The sequence below is a fragment of the Phalangium opilio genome, unplaced genomic scaffold (assembly GCF_054372755.1).
Source record: "Phalangium opilio isolate 3A_F unplaced genomic scaffold, DU_Popi_V2 ptg000041l_1, whole genome shotgun sequence".
Lineage (NCBI taxonomy): Eukaryota > Metazoa > Arthropoda > Arachnida > Opiliones > Phalangiidae > Phalangium > Phalangium opilio.
The window spans coordinates 505,206-529,615 of NW_028324165.1; the positions used below are offsets into that span (position 1 = coordinate 505,206).

The window sequence follows — 24,410 nt, forward strand, 5'->3', positions numbered from 1 at the left end:
AAATGAATATAGGCCATATTTATCTCAGTATGACAAGGTTAGGCACTTCAATTGAATTACCAACTGAAAATTGATATCATTTAAACAGATTTTTATTAATTTTAATACTCGTTACAATATTAAACAGCTTGTACAGCTAACTTTCTTTTTAAAAATGAAACTCAAACAATTAAAATTCACTTATAATAAAATCAGAGTAAGTAAAAAAATTAAAAAGTTAAAAATTTCGTAGTATTAACCTATAATGAAGATTATACATTAGCATCCTCCACTACTGTTCCTTAATAAATTTCATTTAGAATTCTTTTGAATATTTAGTTATGGTCAATGGTTTTGAATATTTATTGCGATCACGTGCGAAGGGTTTGCTGGTAAAGTCACAATGATCACATTAGAAGTGTTTTTCCCTACTGTGAACGCGTTGGCGAGTCTGATAACACTACTCTTCCAGCTGACCTAAAATCACAATGATCACATACGAAGTTTTTCACCACCATGAATTCGTTGATGTGTGATCAACAAGGACTTCCACGCGCTAACAGAGTCACTGATCACATTTGAATGGTTTATTATGGTTTTTCACCACTGTGAATGCGTTGATGATTGATCAAATGAGCCCTATGCGTGCATGCATAGCCACACCGATCACATTTGAAGGGTTTTTCACCACTGTGAATGCGTGGACGTTTGATCAATAAGCTCTTCCACGCGATAGCGTATTCACTCTCATCGAATTTGGAGGGGTTTTCACCACTGTGAATGCGTTGATGTATGTTCAAACTACTCTTCTGTGTGGTTGCATATTCGCAATGCTCACATTTGAATGGTGTTTCATCACCATGAATGCGTTTATGTCTGATCAAACCATTCTTACGAATACTTGCAAAGTCACACTGATCACATTTGAAGGATTTTTCATCACCGTGTACGCGTTGATGTCTGATCAAACCAATCTTACGAATACTTGCAAAGTCACACTGATCACATTTGAAGGATTTTTCATCATCGTGTATGCGTTCATGTTTGTTCAAATCATACTTCCGAGTACTTGCAAAGTCACAGAGATCACATTTGAAGGGTCTTTCCCCCCTGTGAATGCTTTGATGTATTTCCAAATCATACTTCCGAGTACAAGCAAAGTCACACTGATCGCATTTGAATGGTTTTTCACTACTGCGAATGCGCTGATGACTGATCTGATGACTGATCAAATGACCACTCTCTGTGGTTACAAATTCACACTGATCACATCTGAAGGGATTTACACCATGGTAAAGACGTTGATGTCTAATGAAACAATGCTTCCACACACTACTAAAGTCACAATGCTCGCATTTGAATGGTGTTTCAAGATGCATCGTGCTTTTATGTGCGATAAGATAATGCTTCCGTGTGCAGGCATATTCACACTGATCACATTTGAAGGGTAATTCACCGCTATGAATGCGTTCATGCGCGATCAAATTACTCTCCAGCTTGCTGGCATAATCACACTGATTACATTTGAAGGGTCTTCCTTTTCCCCCAAAGTGAATGAGTTTGTGCTTGATCAAATTACTTTTCTGTGTGCTGGAAAATTCACACTGATCACATTTGAAGATTTGTTCTCTATTATGAATTTTGAAGCAAAGTTCAACAACTCTTTTATCTTCAATATTATGTTTTTCCTTGGGTTTACCTACACAAATCAAAAAATACATTTCATAAAGAAAAAATCATGTTACATCTGGAAAGTAGGCCTGTGCGAGTACCCGATACCCGAAAACTTAATTTCTTAATACCCGAAATTATTCGAATATTTAAATTTTTCCGCTCATTACCCGTGACAAGGCTTAGGACAATCGGGTATTGGTTTGGCAAAGTTTCTTGAACTTAGAAGAACTTAAGTTTGAGTAAACTTTTCCACAATGCTCAGTATTATTCATTATTTCAATCCTCGCTAATAGCTTAAAGGTGGAATTCATAAACGTCGGACGCAACGCAATTTAGTACAGGCAAAGGCAGGGCGTCGTGCGCAAAAGGCGGAAGTTTGCGCACGACGCCCTGCCTTTGCCTGTACTAAATTCCGTTGCGTCCGACGTTTATGAATTCCACCTTTAGCGTCTTATTTTTGTACTTTTCGCCATAATGGTATCCAAGTCTTTCATAACACTTATTTTTTTCACATATAAAAGTATTTCATCCCGATAAGTGCCCGATATGATTTTTTGCTACCCGAAAAGCACCCGAATAATGGTAGTTTAGCTAGGCCTACTTATTCGAGTACCCGTTAGAAATCCAGGTACCCGACCCGATACCCGATTGGAAGTTTTTTCAACTACCCGTACCCGACCCGAAACCCAAAAATCACTACCCGCACAGGCCTACTGGAAAGCGCGATGATTCTATGAGATGTGGGCGGAGCTCGTATCACACCCCATAATTAGTCGCGACCCTTCTAAAGTATCCGCCCACTTTTCACACACAGTGGGGACTAGGAGTGAAAGATTCTCAGAATCGCATCTATTTTTTCTTAGTAATATTCACGCGTAATTTACAAATTAACAAAAAAAATTCGGAATTCTGCAAGCACACTTATATTTGGACCTAGGGGCGAGTTTTTGGGCAAAAGCTGAGGCGAATTTACACTTCCCAACATTTAACTCAAATATTTCACAGAAATAAGTATTCTAGTGGCAAATGGTTTGCTTAGATAACTAATAATGCCTAATCTTTTCCCAAAATCGAACATACGTAATTTCGCTGTAAGTAAAGCCTACATTTGTTTAACTTATCATATAAAAATTCTAATCTGATCATAAACAGTAAGGAACGATAATAATTGAGGCGTTCAAGCTCTGGCTTTATTGCTTTTGCCATTATAATATTTTAAAGCCTTTCTCTGAGCCATCTTAGCTCAATCAGATTATCATAAGTTATTTCCCAGCATGCTCTGTCAATCCTCAAAAGACTGTTGGGAAATTTGAACTAGTTTCTATTTGGACCGATGTCTTGATCTTTGTGATTGGTATCAGCAGTAGAGTTCAGAAATAAAATCACATTCGCTACTTTCGCCAACAGGGGTCGAATGAAATTCATTCTTGTATGTTAAGCCATCAAATCAGTTCAATACAATTACGTATAATGCACATTCTTTAAGGGTTCCACAATGTGTTTGCCCAACTTCATACCATCACCACTGACTAATAAGGCTTTTAGAAATTGCCGTAAAACTCGTCGGGGCTTTAGTTGTAGCTTATCCGTGGGGGATTCAAAGAATTGTGAACACAGCAAGTGACTTGGGGAGTCTTACAATATTTCTACGTAAATAAAAATTTACACACCAGGCTGGTTGTGGTTCTGGTCCTCAGTAGGGACTCCTTCCGAGCTATACAATTAAAATTATGATAAAATAAAACAATAAAATACACCTTTTTTTCACTTGCAAACCTTTCATTTTGAGGTTGAGGTTGTTGTTCCGCAACTGGTAGGGTTAATGCTTGGCTATCTGGTTCTGAATCACTATCAACTGGTTCAACTTTTGGCTCTGAATCGTAATCAACTGGCTCAACTTTCACTGATACATCGTTAGCCTTTTGAACTGTTTCATTTTTCGCCTAATTTTTAAACAATTTATAATGATTAATGAATATTCCTAAAATCTAATCTCATCTTTGCGTTTTCATCAAATGAACAATGTCGCGTACCTTAAGATCTTGGACTTTGCTCTTCAATTCTTCTCTGACCTTACGGAGCCTGTCAATTTTATCTCCTTGCTCATTAATAGTTAATTCATTTTCCATCCTCTCTTTTCTCACGTTTGAAACTAAAATGTCAAACTAAAAAATTGAAATAAGATTCCATTACTACAGCTGATTTCCATGTGACTTTCAGGACAAACAAGAGAGAGGGGAAACCAATGTCGTTTTAAGCATCATTGATAATCCTCAATGATGCTTAAAACAAGGGACCTTCATCCTCTAAACTTCTAGCCAATGAGAGTGAAATTTTTCGTTGGCAGGACATTTACAAAAGTTCAATGTTCATCAGCCATTTAATGGGGGTAGACAATGATATTTTGAATCTCATAAAGACTTCATAGGGGACAGGAAATCTAGGCGCTTTCGCTCAAGCATGTTTTATGTTAGATTTCCTCGTAATGTTTTTTCTATGGGAACACTATTTGGGAAGTTTTCTCGTTTGGTCAAATAGTACCTTGTTCCTCAGTTTCTTCATTTTATCATCTTTACTTAAGCAACAATCATTCTTATCCATTTCCTAAAACAAACAGCAGTTTTTTTGTAATTTCACGCGGTAGAACAAGGAATAGTTCAATTTATGGTCAAATACCTTTCTATGAATATCCCTTTGAAAATCGACCACATTCATATAGGCGTTGCGTAAAGACAGTTTATGTCGACACATTTCTTTCCTAAAATTAAACTTTGAATGAAGACATGTTTTGAAACATGAAACATTTTTTGAAAAACAAGCTAAGGAATGGAGAAAAATGTTGATATTTTAAACTAATAATAGTTTACAGTGTTGCCAAACTTTTGTGAGACAAACCGGCTCAAGGCTGAAAGGTTTGATTAGTGGGGGAGTGGAGAGCATTGTTACAAATTCCGACTGAATTAATACATGTTAAAACTAATCAGATCTCCTGATTAGTGTCTAATATTAAATTTTAATAAAATATTTTTTATATTTAACACTCATAAAATGTCATTGAACTGTGATTAATGAGGGAATGTACATCATGACGCGATTAGTGAGGCAATGTACATCACGACGTGATTAGTGAGGGAATGTACATCACGACGTGATTAGTGAGGGAATGTACATCACGACGTGATTAGTGAGGGAATGTACATCACGACGTGATTAGTGAGGGAATGTACATCACGACGTGATTAGTGAGGGAATGTACATCACGACGTGATTAGTGAGGAAATGTACATCACGACGTGATTAGTGAGGGAATGTACATCACGACGTGATTAGTGAGGGAATGTACATCACGACGTGATTAGTGAGGGAATGTACATCACGACGTGATTAGTGAGGGAATGTACATCACGACGTGATTAGTGAGGAAATGTACATCACGACGTGATTAGTGAGGGAATTTACATCACGACGTGATTAGTGAGGGAATGTACATCACGACGTGATTAGTGAGGGAATGTACATCACGACGTGATTAGTGAGGGAATGTACATCACGACGTGATTAGTGAGGGAATGTACATCATGACGTGATTAGTGAGGGAATGTACATCATGACGTGTTTTATGAAGAGTTCGTGATTTGTAATTAATTTAACGATTTTCATTTCTCTGGCCCATTTGGCCATTCTAAGATAGATGGATCAAAGAACTGAAACCTGTTTCGTGTTATGTTTGGTTACGTTAGCCCAGATTAGGTCTGCTTAGATAAGGTTTAGCCTGGGCAATTCCATTAAACCACTTGAGGCATTCTTCGAGTTCGAAATATTTTTATTACTTACCAGTTTAAAGGCTTCAACGTAACAACACAATCTTTCAACGAATCCATCCTACTTGTCCTCTTATACCCGCCAAAGAATCAGATTAAACCAATCATTCAAGGCTATAAGTCAAGCCCTATATCGTCTAACTGAATGCTTTTGCATTAACTACTTGTTTTGCTCTAGTTGGAGAAAGAGTTTCTTCTTTTACTAATAGTTTTTCTAGTACTAAGCATTAGTAATTTTAGAAATGCGCATTTAAAGGCTTCCGTCTACTTTGTTTGTTGATGTCGACCGCTTTTCGTGTCATAATAAGATAAGAATGACTAGCAGACAGCTAAGTTTCCCATTCTCGGGCTTGGAGGTGGTATTATTTTTATTATTGGAGTGGAATTTAGATAAAACCTTTGCCAACAGTAATAATAATGTTGGCGAAGATAATGCAATACTTATCTGACTAATCTCTAGACTCAGCAGGCTGAGAATGTGAGAAATAAGGTGGTGGCCCTGGAAAAATGTCCACTTTAAAAATCCTTATTTCTTAATTCTCAGCCTTAGCGCGAGTCCGGCAGAAATTTCCGTTCGGTTTTTCTGGGCTAGTTTGGCCACGGTGGTTTTGCAAATTGCTTTTGCGTTCTGGCAAATTGACGGCCTTTCAATAGGGCCGTGCAGAGTATTCGTTACTATTTGGTCGGACCAAATAATTTGGTCAAAATTGACGTTTACTATTCGCACCGACGAATCGAATAATGATTTTCAAAATTCTAGAATACCAAATAATGAGCTTCGAAAAACCGACTATTCTATAGCGGATAAAACCACGAGAAAATGAATGTTTTTAACAGTCTATTGGCCAAATTATTTGGTATTCGCAACCAGTTTTTTAATTTTTCTGTTGATTTTGTGAATTTGAGGGCGCTGTCATAGAGATAGAAACATAAATGTTATGCTCCTATCCCTATGGGCGCTGTGATAGTGTCCGCTGGACCGTGGCCTCATAGATGACGCGACCTGGCAGACACAGCCTTAAAATTCTGACGTGGCTACTGTTATTAAAAGTATTACCCGCGTTCACCGAGTCGCGTGATCTAGGAGGCTATAGCTGGAACCAGCCACTCAGTCTTTAGAAGTTCATAGACAAGAATAAATCATTAAAGGTTTTAACTTAAAGGGTACTGGTTATTATCAACTTCTCGCTGCGGAGCTAACTATTGAACTTCCTAATAATATGTCACTATAGTATACCTATTAAAAAATATAGTATCATGGAAGAGGTCATACATTGCAAAGCGAGTAGGGATATATTGACAACTAACCTAATTTTGATTAAAATAAAACATATGATTCGTTCAAAAATAAGTTTTCAGCCGTTCAAAAGTACCGTTCCGTGTCCCATTATTTATAAATTTGAAATTTGGTAGAATAGTTTTATAGAAATTTAAATTTGGTCGAATTTTTGAACTTCACACTATTTGGTCAAATTATTTGGTCATTTTCCTATTCCGAGCCGAGAGATGGCTCCCAAAAACACTACTATTTGGTATTCGACGAATACCTTAAAAAGTACTATTCGCACAGCCCTACCTTTCAAGTTTCAATCACCGTCATCGAGAAATATGCGACAGCAGTTTTCAAAAACCATAGCCCACTCGATCACGCACTCAACGACGCAAACTTGCTCGGAAAAAAGAACTGAAATTCTGCCGGACTCGCGACGTAAAAATAATTTCAGACCTTTGAACAAACTAGCAAAATGAAACACAAATTATTTCAATACCAAACCCAGTCAGCTTTTCCCGCCCTTTGATTACGTTATTTGTTATATTGAACTAGAATATTTGATTAATTATAATTAAACCTATTTATAATGAATACTCTTAATGTTATTATAATGAATTATCTTATCAACGGCTCAATCAATCGCATGAGGTATGTCTCATAAAGGCGTCAATTAGCCAGAACGTAGCAGACCTTGAAAACTGTGTGTAGAACTGTAGATCAAGACTACGTGATTAATAACGTAGAAATAAGGCGGTCGTCCTGGTCAGCGTGATGTAGATTGTAGACTATCGTGGACCAAAATCTTGCTCTACTCGTGACAGGAAAATTGTCAAAACTAAATTCAGACTTAAATAACAAATTATTATTTTTAAGCGCTTTAATTGCAAAAGTAGAAATATATAATGGATAATTTATTAAAATATCAATATTTTACCTTCAAACTCCAAAATTAAACATTATAAATTAAATTAGATATAAAATGTAGTAAAAGTGAACAACATGTGGTATTCCAAAACTTAATGCTATATCTTCAAGACATAATGGGTTATATCTAAATCTCGTTCCCCTTCTGGTGATATCTTTTAAAAAATTAGCTAATTAATCTATTTCCATTGAACCACTAGCAGACCATCAAATCAGAATGTAGAGCATAAGATCTGGCTGGACTCGCGACGGGATAATTGTCAAAACTGCTTTCAGACTTATTTCACAAAAGATTATTTTTAAGAAATTATGTCCCACTCACCAGAGCTCACTCGATCTGTGCTCGGCGCCAACAGCTTGTTTCGTTGAAGTCTTTAAGCAATCTTAGCAATCGTTTTAAAAAAACTTCGCTCAATTCCTTGTCGGGCTCTCGGAAAAAAATGGGAGCACAGAAAGTTTTTTAACGTTAAACTCGCGATCTAAATGAAATTCTGAAATTAAATAGAATAATTTTCAATTTCACACTGGAAGAAAATAGGTATTTCAGCGTAGATATCTCTTAAACTATGAAGTGTTCATACTGTACATTATTTCCATCGATAGTTCAGTTTGACGAATGAAATATGTAAAATTGACTCAACAACTTTCTACTGTAGTATATCACGACAATAATCCCAACTCCATAGTTTTTAAGCTTTTGTCAGGCTTTAAGCTGCATTGTATCTAATTTTTCAGGAACAAGTGGCTTTTTAAGAATCATACAACAGGGGATCCGCAACTGTTTTCAGAAATATTATTTGAATTACAAATAAATTTTGGTGAGCATGTGCTTGTAATAAATAAATAAAACCGTAATTTTGCATAAACTTTTTCATTTTTTTGTATGTAATTATGTATCATGTTGCCCCCCCCAAAGGTTAGGTAACTTTTTTCAATTGAAATTACCATCTGAAAACTGATATCATTTAAGCAGATTTTATAAATTTTAATCTTCGTAAAAATCCATTTACAATAAAACAATAAAAACAGAACATCAAGAAATCAACGTACTTTATTTCAGATATTCAGAATTAGAATTTACTTGTAATGAAGATTGGACAATGGTATCATTGCTGCTCCGTGATAGTTTTTAATGAATTTAAAAATCAAAATAAATATAGATTTCATAGGCAATGAGACAGTTATGTCTAATTACAGTTACGTAATCTATCTGAAATGAAAAGCTAACAAAGGTTTCGGGTTATAATCAATGTCGGGCGCAATTTTTATCACACCATGAACAAGTGTTGCCCGCAATAGTTCGTGTAACGGAAAAGGAATTTGTCAGAGGAACATCGTTTCATTTTACAACATTGGAAATTTTTCATTATACAAATAGGCCTTACAATAAAAACATTCCTCGATTCTAATCTTTACCAGTCCTTCAAATCCATTCTATTCGCCCATGTGCTTTCAACGTTGGTGTGATGATACATCTTCACGATGAAAAAACTTGAATGGTATTTCACCATTATCAAATTAGACTAATGTGTGCTGGTAGAGTCACATTGATCACAATTGAAAGGTTTCCTCCTTAAGGTGAATGCACTGATGTACGACCAAATTACTACTCTGCCTACATTTATAGTCACACTGATCACATTTGAAGGGTTTTTTACCAATGTGATTACGTAGATGTGCGATCAATTTGCTCTTATCTCTACCAGTATAGTCACACTGATCACATTTGAAGGGTTTTCCCCCACTGTGAATGCGTTGATGTCTGAGCAAAGAACTCGTCTGCCTGCATCTATAGTCACACTGATCACATCTGAATGGTTTTTCACCACTGTGAATGCGTTGATGTATGATCAAATGAGCCTTCTGCGTACCTTTATAGTCACACCGATCACATTTGAAGGGTTTTTCACCACTGTGAATGCGTTGATGCATGATCAAATTACACTTGAGCGTGCTAGTATATTCACACTGAACACATTTGAAGAGTTTTTCCCCACTGTGTTTGCATTGATGGGCAATCCAGTGATGATTGATCTTGCTGAAGTAGTCACACTGATCACATTTGAAGGCTTTTTCACTACTGTGAATGCGTTGATGTCTAATCAAATCAGACTTTCGCTTGCTACCATATTCACACTGATTACATTTGAAGGGTTTTTCACCGCTATGAACAAGTTCATGTCCGATCAAATTACTCTTCAGCTTGCTGGCATAATCACACTGATCACATTTGAAGGGTCTTTCACTACTGTGAAGGCGTTGATGTTTGATCAAATCATACTTTTTCTTGGTACCATAATCACACTGATTACATTTGAAGGGTTTTCCCCCAACGTGAATACGTTTATGTCTGATGAAATTACTTTTCTGTGTGCTGGAAAATTCACACTGATCACATTTGAAGCTTCGTTCTCTAATATGAATTTTAGAGCGAAGTTCAACAACTCTTTGATCTTCAATATCATGTTTTGCCTTGGGTTTACCTACATAAAATAAAAAATACATTTCATAAAGAAAAAATCATGTAACATCTGGAAAGCGCGATGATTCTATTAGATGTGGACGGAGCAAGTCCGACCCCTTTTCAAAAAATGATCGTTACACAGTGGGGACTAGGAGTGAAAGAGTCTCAGAATCTCATCTCTTTTCTCTTAGTAATATTCATGCGTAGTCCACAAATTAACGTTAAAAATGCTATATTCTGCAATTTACGCACCAGGCTGCTTGCGGTTCTGGTCCTCAGTAGGGACTCCTTCCGAGCTATACAATTAAAATTGTGATAAAACAAAACAATAAAATACAATTTATTTTCTTTAAATACCTTTCATTTTGAGATTGAGGTTGTTGCTGTTCCGCAACTGGTAGGGATAATGCTTGGCTATCTGGCTCTGAGTCATAATCAACTGGTTCAAGTTTCACTGATACATCGTTAGCCTTTTGAATTTCTCCATTTTTCTCCTAATTTTTTAAACAATTTAGGGTATAATGGATAAAGAATACCTAACCTCATATTTGCGTGTTCATAAAATGAACAATGTCGCGTACCTTGAGATCTTTGACTTTGTTTTTCAATTCTTCTCTGACCTTATTGAGCCTGTCAATTTTACCTCGTTGTTCATTAATAGTTAGCTCATTTTCCATTCGCTCTTTTCTGACGTTTGAAATTAAAACGTCAAACTAAAAATTCAAATAAGATTCCATTACAAAAGCTGATTTCCATGGGACCTTCAGACAGAATGCCTTTTAAAGGGACAAGCAAGAAAAAGGAGAAACCAATGACGCGAAAAAACGTTATAGGTCCTTATTTTCAATGATGCTTAAAACAAGGGACCTCAAACCCTCTGAGCTTTTAGCCAATCAGAGGGGAATTTTTCATTGGCAGTACATTTAAAAAAGTTCAATGTTCATCAGCCATGGAGTGGCGGTAGACAAGAAAACTGGGCGCTTTCGCTCAAGCATGGTGAAAGTGCCCCTTGCTTCGTTTTTCCTACCAGATTGCCTCTTAATGCTTTTTCTATAGGGATAATATTTGGGAAGTTTTCTCGTTTGGTCAAATAGTACCTTGTTCCTCAGTTTCTTCATTTTATCATCATTGCTTAAGAAACAATCATTCTTATCCATTTCCTAAAACAAACAGCAGTTTTTTTGTAATTTCACGCGGTAGAACAATATTTGCTCAAATACCTCTCCGAGAACAACTCTTTGAGAATTGACCAAATTCATATAGGCGTTGCGTAAAGACAGTTTGTGTCGACACATTTCTTTCCTAAAATTAAACTTTGAATGAAGGTATGTTTTGAAACATGAAACATTATTTGAACAACAAGCGAAGGAATGGAGTAAAATGTTTATATTTTAAACTAATATGAGTTTATAGCGTTCCCATGACCTTTGCGAGACAAAGAGTTTCAAAGCTGAAAGGTTTGATTAGTGCAAGAGCAAGAGCATTGTCAAAATTCCGACTCAATTATTTCATGTTAAAACTAATCAGATCTTCGTATATATAAATTTTAAATAAAATAATTTTGTATGATTAACATTCATTATAAAATGTTGTTGAACTTTGATTAGTGAGGGGTCTAATATTTCCGAAAGAATGTACATCATTATGTGGGATCATTCCTAGTTACGAGGTCGCCTTTGATAATGGGAATTTTTTTTGAGTAGGATAGTAGTAAAAACAGTACTATTTTTTCTAGACTGAAAAGCTAAACGAATGACGGAGAAAATACTATGGATAGCTACAGTTTGACTACTCAGGAGGCATATTTCAATACGAGCTCCCTATTCTTTACTGTTACTAGGGGGCCTACAATTAGTCCGCACGGCACAATGTAGCAATTTTATCCCATTTTCTCCATCATAGGTTTTGCTTTTCCGCGCAGGGGTGAATACTACTATTTTTACTACTATCCTACTAAAATATTTCTTACTAAGGAAAACACGAATGGCTAAAAGTGCGCCTCTTTTTAGGGTAGAAAGAAACTAAAAATAACAATTTTTTGGAAAAGGTGGCAATAAAAAAGCTAATTAGCCATAATTTGGAAAGGTACCAATAATTAGGGGTAAAAACATATTCTATTTAGTAAAATTATGGAAAAGGGGAAATTTATTCAGTTGATAAAACTTGATAATAATAAAAACCAGCGCACATTTAGCCGCTCATAGAAAAACGGCCTCTAAATTACGAATCTTTTCTAGATTCGCTGGCCCAGGATAGATAAACTTAGGTTAGGTTTTGCCAGGGCAGTTCCATTAAACTTCTTGAGGTATTCTTCAAATTTTCGAAATATTTTTATTACTTACCAGCTTAAAGGTTTCACCGTAACAACACAATCTTTCAATGAATCCATCCTACTTGTCCTCTTTTACCCGTCAAAAAAAGCTGATTAAACCAATCAAGCCCTTTATCGTCTAACTGAAAGGTTTTCCTGTTACAAGTAACTAATTCCCTTGTTCTTGTTTTATTAATAGTATTACTAGTACTAAGGAGCCTTAATAATTTTAGTAATACACATTTAAAGGCTTCCGTTCCGTCCGTCTACGCTGTTCGTTGGCCACTTTTCGCGCCAGCCGCCATAATAAGACAAGAATGACTAGCAGCACGGAGTATAACGATAAAGACTCCGTGGTAACATCTACGCTCTTATAGTCTGTCAAACGAAAGAAGAGCCCTGAGAAATTTGTCCAAATTGGTGTCGCCACCATCGACCCCATAGTTCTTTATCAACTTGTTTTGTTTTGTCAATTGTCGTCTGTAATATAGTCTGCTATTATGTCATTAAAATATATTTCAATGCTAGTTCAACAAAGATAAAACTGGTGTCTTGTCGTTAATTTTGTTTTATACTCTTTAATACTCGATGATCGTAAAAAACCATGAAAAATAAACATATTAAATATATATTGCAAAATGCATTGGTTCTATTGCGATTAAGCCTATCTGTTTATAGCAGACTATATTACAGACGACTATTGACAAAACTAAACAAGTTGATAAAGTACTATGGGGTCGATGGTGGCGACATCAATTTGGACAAATTTCTCAGGGCTCTTCTTTCGTTTGACAGACTATAGGCCTTGATTTTACATAATTTTCCCTATTCCAACACAAAGAGTACTCGCATTTCTTTTTAACCATCGTTTCGCGCTTGTAATTCTCTAAAAAATAAATTATTTCTTAGGAATTCATCTCAATTTTAAGTAGTTGATGACTGAGCTGAGAGAGCGAGCGCCGCCATTTTCACCGGAAACGAAAACAACCAGAATGGCCTTGAAAGCCCAAATTTCCCCTCCTCACATTCCCCACCCACAGATTGAGTGAGACGGCAGAGTCCTGCACGGACCGGGCTCAAGCCCGGTCCGGCCCGAGGCCCGGCCCGATCGGGCCGGGCCGAGCCGGGCTTTCCACTTTTGAAAATTTATCGGGCCGGGCCGGGTCGGGCTTTTAAAATTTTGGAAATTAACGGGCCGGGCCGGGTCGGGCTTTTAAAATTTTGGAAGTTAACGGGCCGGGCCGGGCCGGGCCGAACTTGATTCTCATTTAATCCAAAGTTCAAATGAAAGATTATTTAAATGAGTATAAGCTTCTAAGAACAAATGTAACGAACAATTATCAAAAGAAATAAATAATACACGACGCTAAGGCAAATATGAATTCAAATCATTGATTTTATGTAAAAAAAATATAAAAATTACAACTGAACTACGTGTAACGGGCCGGGCCGGGCCTGTTCAATTCATTCAATGTGTCGGGCCGGGCCGGGCCGGGCTTGGTTAATGCATGTAACGGGCCGGGCCGGACCGGGCCGAAAAACCAACTATGTACTCGGACTCGGGCCGGGTTTCGGGCTTATTCAAAATTCTAAAACCGGGCCGGGCTTGGGTCGGGCCTGAAAAACTCGGCCCGTGCAGGTCTCTGTGAGACGGTGCCGGGAGATGTAATTTTGTACACTAGAAGCTACCGCTTTGCCCCTCCGTATAACGATAAAGACTCCGTGCTAGCAGACAGGAATGTTTCCCAGTTTCGGACTTGGAGGCGGTAAAATTTGACTACTGGAGTGGTATTGACATAATATAGTACTTACTGATTTATCTCTTTAGACTCTAGAGTCACGCTGCACAGGCTGAGAAATAAGGTTTTTTTTCAACTGGTCATATGGCCAGTAGAGCCCAAGTAATTTTATTAAATATACAGGACATTAGCCACTTGAAATTGTTAATCTTGGAACATTTTTAATTAATTAGGTAGCCACGAGGCCAGTACTCCAGTAGACCCCAAGTAGTTAATTTTTAATCTGGCGCAGTTAATTTCTAAGGAGGATATTTGTCCTTATTTCTCTGCCTGGCCAAAAACGGGGAGTGAACTTTGTATCCCCAACGTTGGGGGAAACTTTGTAAGAGATAGAGGGTTATGACGTTTCCATATATTGGAAAGAAATTACTCTACAAACCAGCAGTCTGGGAAATAGCACACTTCCTCTGGTCCAAAACCAGTTTATTAATTGCTTGGACTAGCTTTTTAATTCAAGAAGTGGGGGTTACTGGTCCTCAGGACCAGTTTATTAATTGCAAATCTATAGGAGAACAAAGGCTGGGACCACTCCGGAGACCAGTTAATTATTTCGGGGACAAGGGGGGGGGGTCACTGGTCCCAAGGACTAGTTTAAAAAATATCCTTATTTCCCAGACTGCAAACCAGTGGGCGTAGAGAGGGGTGTAGACTGTGTATCCCCCTTCTTGGCGCACTCTTGTAAGATGGGATACTGTACGCGCCAAGTAGGGGCTGTGACACTGAGCTATGATATAGAAGGGTGTTTGCTCACGTAGCACTGTCATTACCCTACAATTAGTGAAATAACGCAAGGGATAAATGAACAATAAACAGTGTTAAATACCAGAAGAAAATAGGGGAAGTGGGTAGCTTGGGCAACTTCGCGAGGCGTCCCGTTTACGGATTTTTCGCGCCATTTCCCTCCCCGTGGGGGTGAAGAGAGATAGGATTTTTACGCGCATTAACACACGAGTGACGTGTTTCTGTGGACAGTACGGTCCTACGCCTTCCAACTGACTAGAGGCGTCTGCTAGAGGCAGTGAGGCACTCAGGCAGAATGGCAGAGGCTGGAATCGAGTGGTAAGTACTAAATTCATAACTTATTTTAAAATATGTCTTTTTTTTTAAATACAATGGTATTTCTAAGTTCCAGGGAAAAAATTAACTTGTCCGAAGTTTTAAACTGTGATAGGGAAGAGTTCAAAGTAATAAAGTTGTATCCAAGTTGTTGTAGTTTGATTTTTAACATTGTGATTGGTTTGGGTAGATCTTACTTTTCCTTTCAACACAGCCTGAGTTTTCTTATCGGTAGTTTCCTTGTACGTTAAATCACACTGCGTACTCTTAACGACATTCATTTTATTAAATAACCGAATTTTCGTCCTTAATTAAACCAATATCCGCATTAACCCGTTGCCTGACGTAACCCTAACTCAAACTGAAGCACAGCAGAAATATAAGCAGACTACGCAAGTTAGTTCGAGAGTTCGCTACATGGTGGCGTTCGCAATGAAATCTGGTACTATTTTATGCTTCGCGCCGATTGGCCAGATTCAAATTTTAAGGGTGGTAGGGGAATCGACCATTGTAACTGAGAATCACTGGACGACTTGTATGGCTCAAGGCTACGGCTACCCACTTCCCCTATTTTCTTCTGTAAATACCTAGTAAACAGTGTTAACATCGGGATCGGCCGTTCTAAGAGAGTGCGAGATCTATATAGAGTGCTGTCAGTTGTGACGTCAAATCCAAGGTTAAACGTCACGAGTCTGCCTTTAGCAATGGGCGGCCATGACAGTTACCGTTTTTTTCTTTATGGGAAAACCGCATGGGTGACGTCACACCGGCGCTTCTGACAGCACTCTATAGGCGATTAGGGTTAGGTGTCATCAAAATTTGAAGTAAAAGCGGCGGATGTCTTGTGATTCAACTCACGCTTATAAAGAACAAAGATGCGGATTTCCATAGGCACATTTATTAAACCTTTTTTGCCTCTTTATAGTTTGGCACTTATAAAATTAAAATTATCTTTAAAAACCGGTTTTTAACTTCTAAAAAAATATTTAGCACAGCAAGTGTCTTCATCTTCCAGAGTAGATACTACCAATTCTAATTTGGCCGATTAGTGCATTTTGACGCAACAACGGTCTTGTTCCAGCTTTTTCAGTGGGCAAACATTCTTTTCTGTTATGTTATGTTAAATCTAATTCAGGTTCCCATAAGTGAGATTTGACTGATAAATCCATTCTATTTCGCAAGTTTTCTACATCGATATGTGATCAAAGTAATCTTCTGCACCTTAGAAGAGTTATACTGTTTACATTTGAAGTGTTTTTCACGAAGTGATTGCATTGATGATTGATCAAATTATGCTTATAGTTGCCAGTATAGTCACATTGATCGCATTTGAATATCTTTTCACAACAACTGTGAATGCGTTTATGTCTGATCAAATTACTATTGACCGCGCACCCATAATCACTCTCACTGATCACATTTGAAGGGTTTTTCACCACTGTGAACGCGTTGATGTTTGATCAAACCTCTCTTGTTCTTACATCTAAACTTGCAGTGATCGCATTTTAAAGGTTTTTCACTTCTATGAATTCCTTGATGTATGATCAAAGTAGTCTTTTTGGAGCATCCATAGTCACATTGATCACATTTGAATGGTTTTTTACCACGGTGAATGCGTTGATGTCTGATCAAAGCGCTCTTCCACTTACTCGCATATTCACACTGATCACATTCGAAGGGTTTTTCACCACTGTGAATGTTTTGATGTATGATCAAATCACTCGTGTTCTTGCATCTAATCTCACAATGATCACATTTGAATGGTTTTTCACAACTATGGATTCGTTTGTGTCTAATGAAATAACCCTCGCTCATGCATCCAAAGTCACACTGATCACATTTGAATCGTTTTTCGCCAATTTGCATTTCTTGGCTATACATTACCGAACCATACTCAATTGGTTCAGATTTGAGGCATTCATCGTTAGTATTTTGATAATCATTTTCAACTGGTTCATCTTTCACGCATTCGTTGCTGGCCTTTTGATTAGTGACGTCATTTTGTAAATTAACAATGATTAAACCTAAACCTCAACCATTATTCCGCTTTTCATTGACATGAACATACCTTTTTCAATTCTTCAATGACTGTATTGAGCCTTTCACTTTCCGCACTTAGTCTTTCTGTTTCCTCTCGTTGATGATTTAGCGTTAGCGTAATTTTCATTTTCTCTTTCCTCATGTTCAGAATTAAAACATCACACTACGCAAAAAAAAATTAAAACCTGTACATATCAATATAGACCAAGAGCCAGTGGCCTGGATCTTACCTCATAAAGTACAAAAGGTCTGACCATTGGAATGAGTTCAGTTTCGATGCTCATTAATAGATTTGGCCGTCTTACGCGTCACAGCTGGGGCATTTAAGGGGGGCGCGGTCATGTTTGACCCTAATGAGGTATGATTTCTTACCTCATGAGGTACATGAATAAAAAAGGTGGCAAATGATAGAACTGGAAATGGCGATTCCAAATATATGAAATCTGACGTCATCAAAGGGGGCCATCAATAAATCAGACGGGGGTTAAAATGGACGAATGAGGTATGAATTCTTACCTCATGAGGTACATGCATGAATCCGGTGTTGTTTGATAGATCTGGTCGTGCTAAATAAGAGAATATAAAATCTGACTGGAAATTACGCGGCTTAGGTTTATTCTGACGGCCAGATTCTTGCGTCAGACTATGACAAATTCGAGCCTCATAAAGCTAGATTCCCACTCGACCGAAAAAAAACCGACGCAAATCACGCAGCATACGGTGGAAATTTTACCTTACGCTGTAGACTGTTCACACTAGGACTGAATTTTGAGTTTGGCGGTAGATATTTTTGGGTCACGTGACAGATTAGCTTAAATGTAGCAGGTGATATATTGTAAAACCAGCCCCACTGATGTCAAGTACATTAAACTTAACTTGTTTGAGCGAGTTGCCTCTGTTTCCATCGAGGTAATGTGGTGAAATATTTTTTACTGTGATAAATGAGATGAACTTAAATTGGCATCATTTATTAATAGAGCTATTTCAATTCGGGGGTAAGGGCAGTTTTTGAGTCGGGGTTTCGTCAGTCCCCGCCTAGGTGCCTTATTGTGCGCGAAATTTAGCATAGAGTTTTACAGTGGCCCACACGGAGGGAGGGTGACTATGACGATGAAACCGTATATATTCATTATCAGACTGATTCGGATGATGAACCAGATGACGTTTAAAATGTATCATTTTTGTATCTTTATTTGCATTAAATAATAATTTAACGTTAGAAGGTTTCATTGAATGAGTGTGAAATAAAATGTGCCTACATAGAGCTATATCAGTTGAAGGGGGAAACGTCACAGTTGGGCCTGCCAATAAACGGAGCCGATTTTCACCCTCCCTCCGTGCGGGCCACTGTAGAACTCTAATCAATATTTCGCGCACAATAAGGCACCTAGGCGGGGACTGGCGAAACCCCGCCTCAAGAACTCTCCTTACCCCCGAATTAAAATAGCTCTATTATTAAATGATGCCGATTTAAGTTCATTTCATTTATCACAGTCAAAAATATTTCACCACATTACCTCGAAAACTCGCTCAAACAAGTTAAGTTTAATTTACTTAACATCAGTGGGGCTGATTTTACCTGCTACATTTAAGCTCGACTCGCAGTCGACGGAAATCAAGACGGAGACCCGGCAGTAAGGGGTTCGAACGAAAAATCTTTACGTCGAGCCCGACGGAATTTCCGCTCGGCCGGGCGAAAGTTGTGTTCTATTTTTTGGTCGTGTTTGGCGTTACGCCGGTGTCTCAGCCAATGAAATTATCCCACTGACTACGTCATAAATTTCAAGAGTGCACGCATACGCTAGATAGATTGATAGCCGCCATGTATTTTTTTTTTGGTCGGAAACATGCCACGAAGAAAGAAAAATATAGAGGTAAGATGTTAATAAGGAAGTCTTTATTGAGTAGGTTAGAAAATATACTTTCTTGTACGATCTAAGCGACAATGGGACAGAGATACCAATTCAGAGTGCGAAATAAATGTTATGGAAACCACTCTAATCTGTCACGTGACCCAAAAATATCTACCGCCAAACTCAAAATTCAGTCCTAGTGTGAACAGTCTACAGCGTAAGGTAAAACTTCCACCGTATGCTGCGTGATTTGCGTCGGTTTTTTTCGGTCGAGTGGGAATCTAGCTTTATGAGGCTCGAATTTGTCATAGTCTGACGCAAGAATCAGGCCGTCAGAATAAACCTAAGCCGCGTATTTTCCAGTCAGATTTTATATTCTGTTATTTAGCACGACCAGATCTATCAAACAACACCGGATTCATACGTGTACCTCCTGAGGTAAGAATTCATACCTCATTCGACCATTTTAACCCCTGTCTGATTTATTGATGGCCCCCTTTGATGACGTCAGATTTCATATATTTGGAATCGCCATTTCCAGTTCTATCATTTGCCACCTTTTTTATTCATGTACCTCATGAGGTAAGGAATCATACCTCATTAGGGTCAAACATGACCCCGCCCCCCTCAAATGCCCCAGCTGTGACGCGTAAGACGGCCAAATCTATTAATGAGCATCAAAACTGAACTCATTCCAATGGTCAGACCTTTTGTACTTTATGAGGTAAGATCCAGGCCACTGGCTCTTGGTCTGTATCTGTTAAACCAATACCGATTCAAATTTCGTTTGATGGCGCCACATGATATTTTCCGATATTTTCTTGGTTAATTTTAAACTAATATATGGCGCTTTTACATGTAAAATGTTCATAGTATCACCTATTTATGCAAAAACCCTAACAATATGGCTGATCTTCTACACACAAATTTTACCTTGCCAAAGGCAGGAGCCAATCAGAACTCGTCCGTGAGGGCGGAGCTAAAACTATCTTTTAATAAGCTTAGACTTAGAGGGTCAGTCAATTCCACCCCTCGATTATAGGAACATCTAGTGGCATTTGTTTAAACTTAACCACAGCCGAGACTTGCTTTAACATGAAGGAAAGTGTATAATGGAGTAGAAATGTTTGTGGGTCATGTGCTGCTATGAACGTCTCCAAGTGTACCTAGTGACAAGTGCTGCCACTTAGCGCCATTTTTCAGAACTGTTTTCCCATTTTATTTGTGTGAGAATAAACTTTTTTTTAAGACATAGGGGACACCCAGCCCAAAAAGAACGACCTTCGTGGAATACCATGTAAATTACCTTGGCTTTCCGTTCCTTGATTTGATCATCTTTGTTTTGGTGGTTGTCGTTGTGGTTACACTCCATTTCCTAAAATAAATTTCAGTTTTAGAGTTTTATTGTAATAGGGACTTGGCAGTACTACGTCATGCAACGTCAGGCTACCTTCCACTAGTGCTAAAAAACATACCAGGAGGAGGGGCTTATGTAGCTTTCATTCTGTTAAAAAAACATACCATAATGGCGCTTGGGGCGGAGTTAAGCCCGAATTGCCAAGTCCCTATTTAATATAAATTTACAGCATGGGTCTCTTAAAACAAATATGAATTACAACCTTCATATAATGTCTTTGAGGAGGAAACTGTGGAGATGTCATCGTCTCAAATCTGGTAATGGGGTCAGTTTGAATATTTTTCTCTGTGGTTTCAAACACACTTTTGGTCCATTTATTACACACTTCCCCTTGACTTGTTTTCAATAAACATATATAATATATATATATATATATATTAGTTAACAGTATAATTATTACTGTGAAAAAGAAGGTTGGGGGGTCGCAATAGCGTAAGAAGTAAGAACAGGCCTCAAAAACTTACTGCAGTTTGTCAAGTAGGAATGTGACAAATTTATCATTTTGTGATCCTATACCCCACCGATTCTTCTCTGTTGTCCATCTTTGAAAAACTGCATTACTGAGCTTTATTCTATGGATAGGTTCTGCAAAACATAATGGATTTCTAATTTGTCAGACAGCAGAGACCTGCACGGGCCGAGTTTTTCAGGCCCGACCCAAGCCCGGCCCGGTTTTAGAATTTTGAATAAGCCCGAAACCCGGCCCGAGTCCGAGTACATAGTTGGTTTTTCGGCCCGGTCCGGCCCGGCCCGTTACATGCATTAACCAAGCCCGGCCCGGCCCGGCCCGACACATTGAATGAATTGAACAGGCCCGGCCCGGCCCGTTACACGTAGTTCAGTTGTAATTTTTATATTTTTTTTACATAAAATCAATGATTTGAATTCATATTTGCCTTAGCGTCGTGTATTATTTATTTCTTTTGATAATTGTTCGTTACATTTGTTCTTAGAAGCTTATACTCATTTAAATAATCTTTCATTTGAACTTTGGATTAAATGAGAATCAAGTTCGGCCCGGCCCGGCCCGGCCCGTTAACTTCCAAAATTTTAAAAGCCCGACCCGGCCCGGCCCGTTAATTTCCAAAATTTTAAAAGCCCGACCCGGCCCGGCCCGATAAATTTTCAAAAGTGGAAAGCCCGGCTCGGCCCGGCCCGATCGGGCCGGGCCTCGGGCCGGACCGGGCTTGAGCCCGGTCCGTGCAGGACTCTGTCAGACAGTAATTGGTTTAGTTCAATTTTTTACCTTTATGCGCCATGGTAATTTCCAAAGCCAAAATTTCCAAACAATTGGGTCAAAACCACAATACTAGTGCTATAATTCTGCAAGATCTCCTTGTTTTTCGGCCTACTTTTGAGAGCCCATAACGTCGCAACGGAGCGTTTTACCCCAAAACGTCATAGGAACTTTCGGACTCATTTTGACCCAAGGAACATGCCTGTTAATTTGTGCCAGACTTTCCAGAAACACCCTGTATACTGTAAAAATAGTTTCCACTTGATACTCGGCGTTTTACGTCAGTTATTACTGATTACCCACAAACTATAATCATACCCCCTTAAATTGTGACACTTTTGTTCAAGACTAGGGATTTTCTCAAGCACATTTTCTGAATACAACTACAACTAGCTTCGTATAAATTATTTATTCTGCTAGCATTTTTTATTTTTTAAACAGCAAGAAAGATCTATTTCCTTTCAAGGTATAATAGTTTCAATCGGTTTGGATCCGTTATGCCTTGTTGACATGATCCAAGTTACATTTTATTCATCACTTACCAGCTTAAACGTTCGATCATAACACGACATTCTTTAACAAATTCCATCACTATTTGTACACTTTCCCTGTTAAGGTACCCCTTATGGAAAATTTCATTGGAAACCAATTGGGAACCAATTAAAAACATGTAGGACATATGGGGAATTTATAGGAAAAATACCCCTATGCGTGTACTCATAGGGAAACTATAAGAAACCCATAGGTTTCCTATTGCAACATCTATTGGGATTTAATTGGAAGGGACTGCAATAGAAAACCTATAAGAAACCAATAGGTTTCCTATTGCAACATCTATTGGGATTTAATTGGAAGAGACTGCAATAGAAAACCTATAGGAAACCCATAGGTTCCCTATTGCAACATCTATTGGGATTTAATTGGAAGAGACTGCAATAGAAAACTAATAGGAAACCCATAGGTTCCCTATTGCAATATGTATTGGGATTTAATTGGAAGAGACTGCAATAGAAAATCAATAGGAAACCCATTGGTTCCCTATTGCAATATCTATTAGGATTTAATTGGAAGAGACTGCAATAGGGAACCCATAGGCTCCCCAATTGCATTGTATATTGGTCTTTAATTGGAAGGGACTGCAATGGAAAACGTATAGAAAAGCCATAAGCTTCACAATTAACATGTCTATTGGGATTTTATTGGTAAGAATTCGGTAAGATTAGTGCTTTGATATAGGTATATGCAAATAATTATTTCTTAAGAAACTTTTATTAGCATGGTGCTTTATTAAAACTTTTACTGAAACTTAAAAAAGGCTTCAACTTAATCTTTCAATTCAAATTTTAGTGAAAGTGTAATTATTTAATACTTTTGGATTTAAATTTACATTATTCCCTTAGATTGAACTAAATTTGGGAAAGGGGATATGTAGTGCTTCTTATTTACGGTAAAGACCAAAATATTCTGCGTCTTTTTCACTATCCTTAGAAATGGGTGTCCATTACTACCAATATTAACAACTTTGTACTCCCTTAAAATAACTATAGGCAGTTCAGAATTTTGACACCCCAAATTTAAATACACAAAATTAAGTATTTCACTTGGATTGACAGCAGAAGTCTATTTAAAATTGCATTAAATGGATTTATTTTGAATTTTATATTGCTCCATGGTGTCCATGGTGGAAGATTGCTACCATCAAATGGAAAACGGCATTAGCCAATCTAATTTGCCAATTTCTATCTACCCCATTGAGCCATAATAACGGGACTACTAGTTAAAAAATCGATATAGACTGTTCAAATCCCGGTCTCTCGTTATCATTGCTCCACGTGTGTGTTAAGGCTCCATGCCCTAGGCTTATTCTCTCACGCGACAGTCGACACACGCCTCCAGGGGTGGCGCCACATTCTCTACTCTCTCTCTCTCTCCCCGCTCCTGTAACCACAGAGAATATAAGGGAGGAGTGGAAGCTCCCCCGCTCCACAAGCGTAAATAGTTATGTCTCGCTTAAATTATACTAGCGGCAAGGCTAGCGGTACGAGGGAGTTTCCGGCTCAATAGCGCCACCTACGATACCATTTAATGTCTCAAACGGAAATGCCTCGGTACTGCGCATTGAAGATGCGCGGTAGAAAAGCGAGACAAGTTTTGCCCCTTTCCACTCCTCCCCTATACTCTCTTTGCTGTAACGAACGCATCGTTTCGTTTGATTTTGAATTTTAACGGATAGGCTGCTAGGAGTCAGCTCGTTACCCACAGACAAACCCAAGCACAATCGGTAAATCATGTTTTTGTTCAACTATTATTAAAAAATTACTTTGACTTTAATGGCAATATTCTACTATATTATTATGGGTAAAATCAAGGGAAAAACGTATTTAACGCCGACGTTCAAACAAAACCTTATTCTAAGCCTTGGTCATCAAGACAAAGAAGTAGAAGCAAAGACAAAGAAACCCCTATTTGCGCTAGTTAAGTTCACCGGAACTAACATAGAGCGTATTGTTAACATCAAAAATATTACGGCATTTAAACCAAATCATTTGAATGATTTTAAAC

The 24,410-nt window shown here is 38.0% G+C and overlaps 3 protein-coding genes across 5 annotated transcripts; all 3 read right to left on the bottom strand.

The window, feature by feature from the left end:
- Window positions 1–76: 76 nt before the first annotated feature.
- LOC149679161 (uncharacterized) lies at window positions 77–8,523 on the bottom strand. Of its 3 annotated transcripts, none has more exons than XM_089834795.1 (9): window positions 8,253–8,523; window positions 7,994–8,162; window positions 5,488–7,555; window positions 4,330–4,411; window positions 4,195–4,257; window positions 3,687–3,818; window positions 3,430–3,596; window positions 3,324–3,367; window positions 77–1,678 (listed from the first exon to the last, which is right to left on the bottom strand). In XM_089834795.1, the coding sequence occupies exons 3-9, from the start codon at window positions 5,532–5,534 to the stop codon at window positions 570–572; spliced, it is 1,644 nt and encodes a 547-aa protein (XP_089690921.1). In that variant the 5' UTR covers window positions 5,535–7,555; window positions 7,994–8,162; window positions 8,253–8,523; the 3' UTR covers window positions 77–569. The 3 variants fall into 3 exon arrangements, with proteins under 3 accessions (XP_089690921.1, XP_089690920.1, XP_089690922.1); XM_089834794.1 differs by having other exon boundaries at window positions 5,488–6,118; window positions 7,051–7,555; window positions 7,994–8,523; XM_089834796.1 differs by lacking the exons at window positions 4,195–4,257; window positions 4,330–4,411; window positions 5,488–7,555; window positions 7,994–8,162; window positions 8,253–8,523 and adding an exon at window positions 3,951–4,136.
- Window positions 8,524–8,672: 149 nt separating this feature from the next.
- On the bottom strand, window positions 8,673–13,490 carry LOC149679162 (uncharacterized). Its single transcript, XM_089834797.1, has 7 exons — window positions 12,478–13,490; window positions 11,356–11,437; window positions 11,233–11,295; window positions 10,717–10,848; window positions 10,493–10,629; window positions 10,388–10,431; window positions 8,673–10,154 (listed from the first exon to the last, which is right to left on the bottom strand). Exons 1-7 carry the CDS (start codon window positions 12,522–12,524, stop codon window positions 9,223–9,225), a joined length of 1,437 nt encoding a protein of 478 aa, XP_089690923.1. The 5' UTR covers window positions 12,525–13,490; the 3' UTR covers window positions 8,673–9,222.
- Window positions 13,491–16,179: 2,689 nt separating this feature from the next.
- Window positions 16,180–22,588, bottom strand: LOC149679163 (uncharacterized). Its single transcript, XM_089834809.1, has 8 exons — window positions 22,391–22,588; window positions 22,167–22,306; window positions 21,858–22,090; window positions 21,076–21,196; window positions 20,814–20,946; window positions 20,501–20,569; window positions 17,370–17,504; window positions 16,180–17,281 (listed from the first exon to the last, which is right to left on the bottom strand). Exons 3-8 carry the CDS (start codon window positions 21,868–21,870, stop codon window positions 16,709–16,711), a joined length of 1,044 nt encoding a protein of 347 aa, XP_089690935.1. The 5' UTR covers window positions 21,871–22,090; window positions 22,167–22,306; window positions 22,391–22,588; the 3' UTR covers window positions 16,180–16,708.
- Window positions 22,589–24,410: the final 1,822 nt, after the last annotated feature.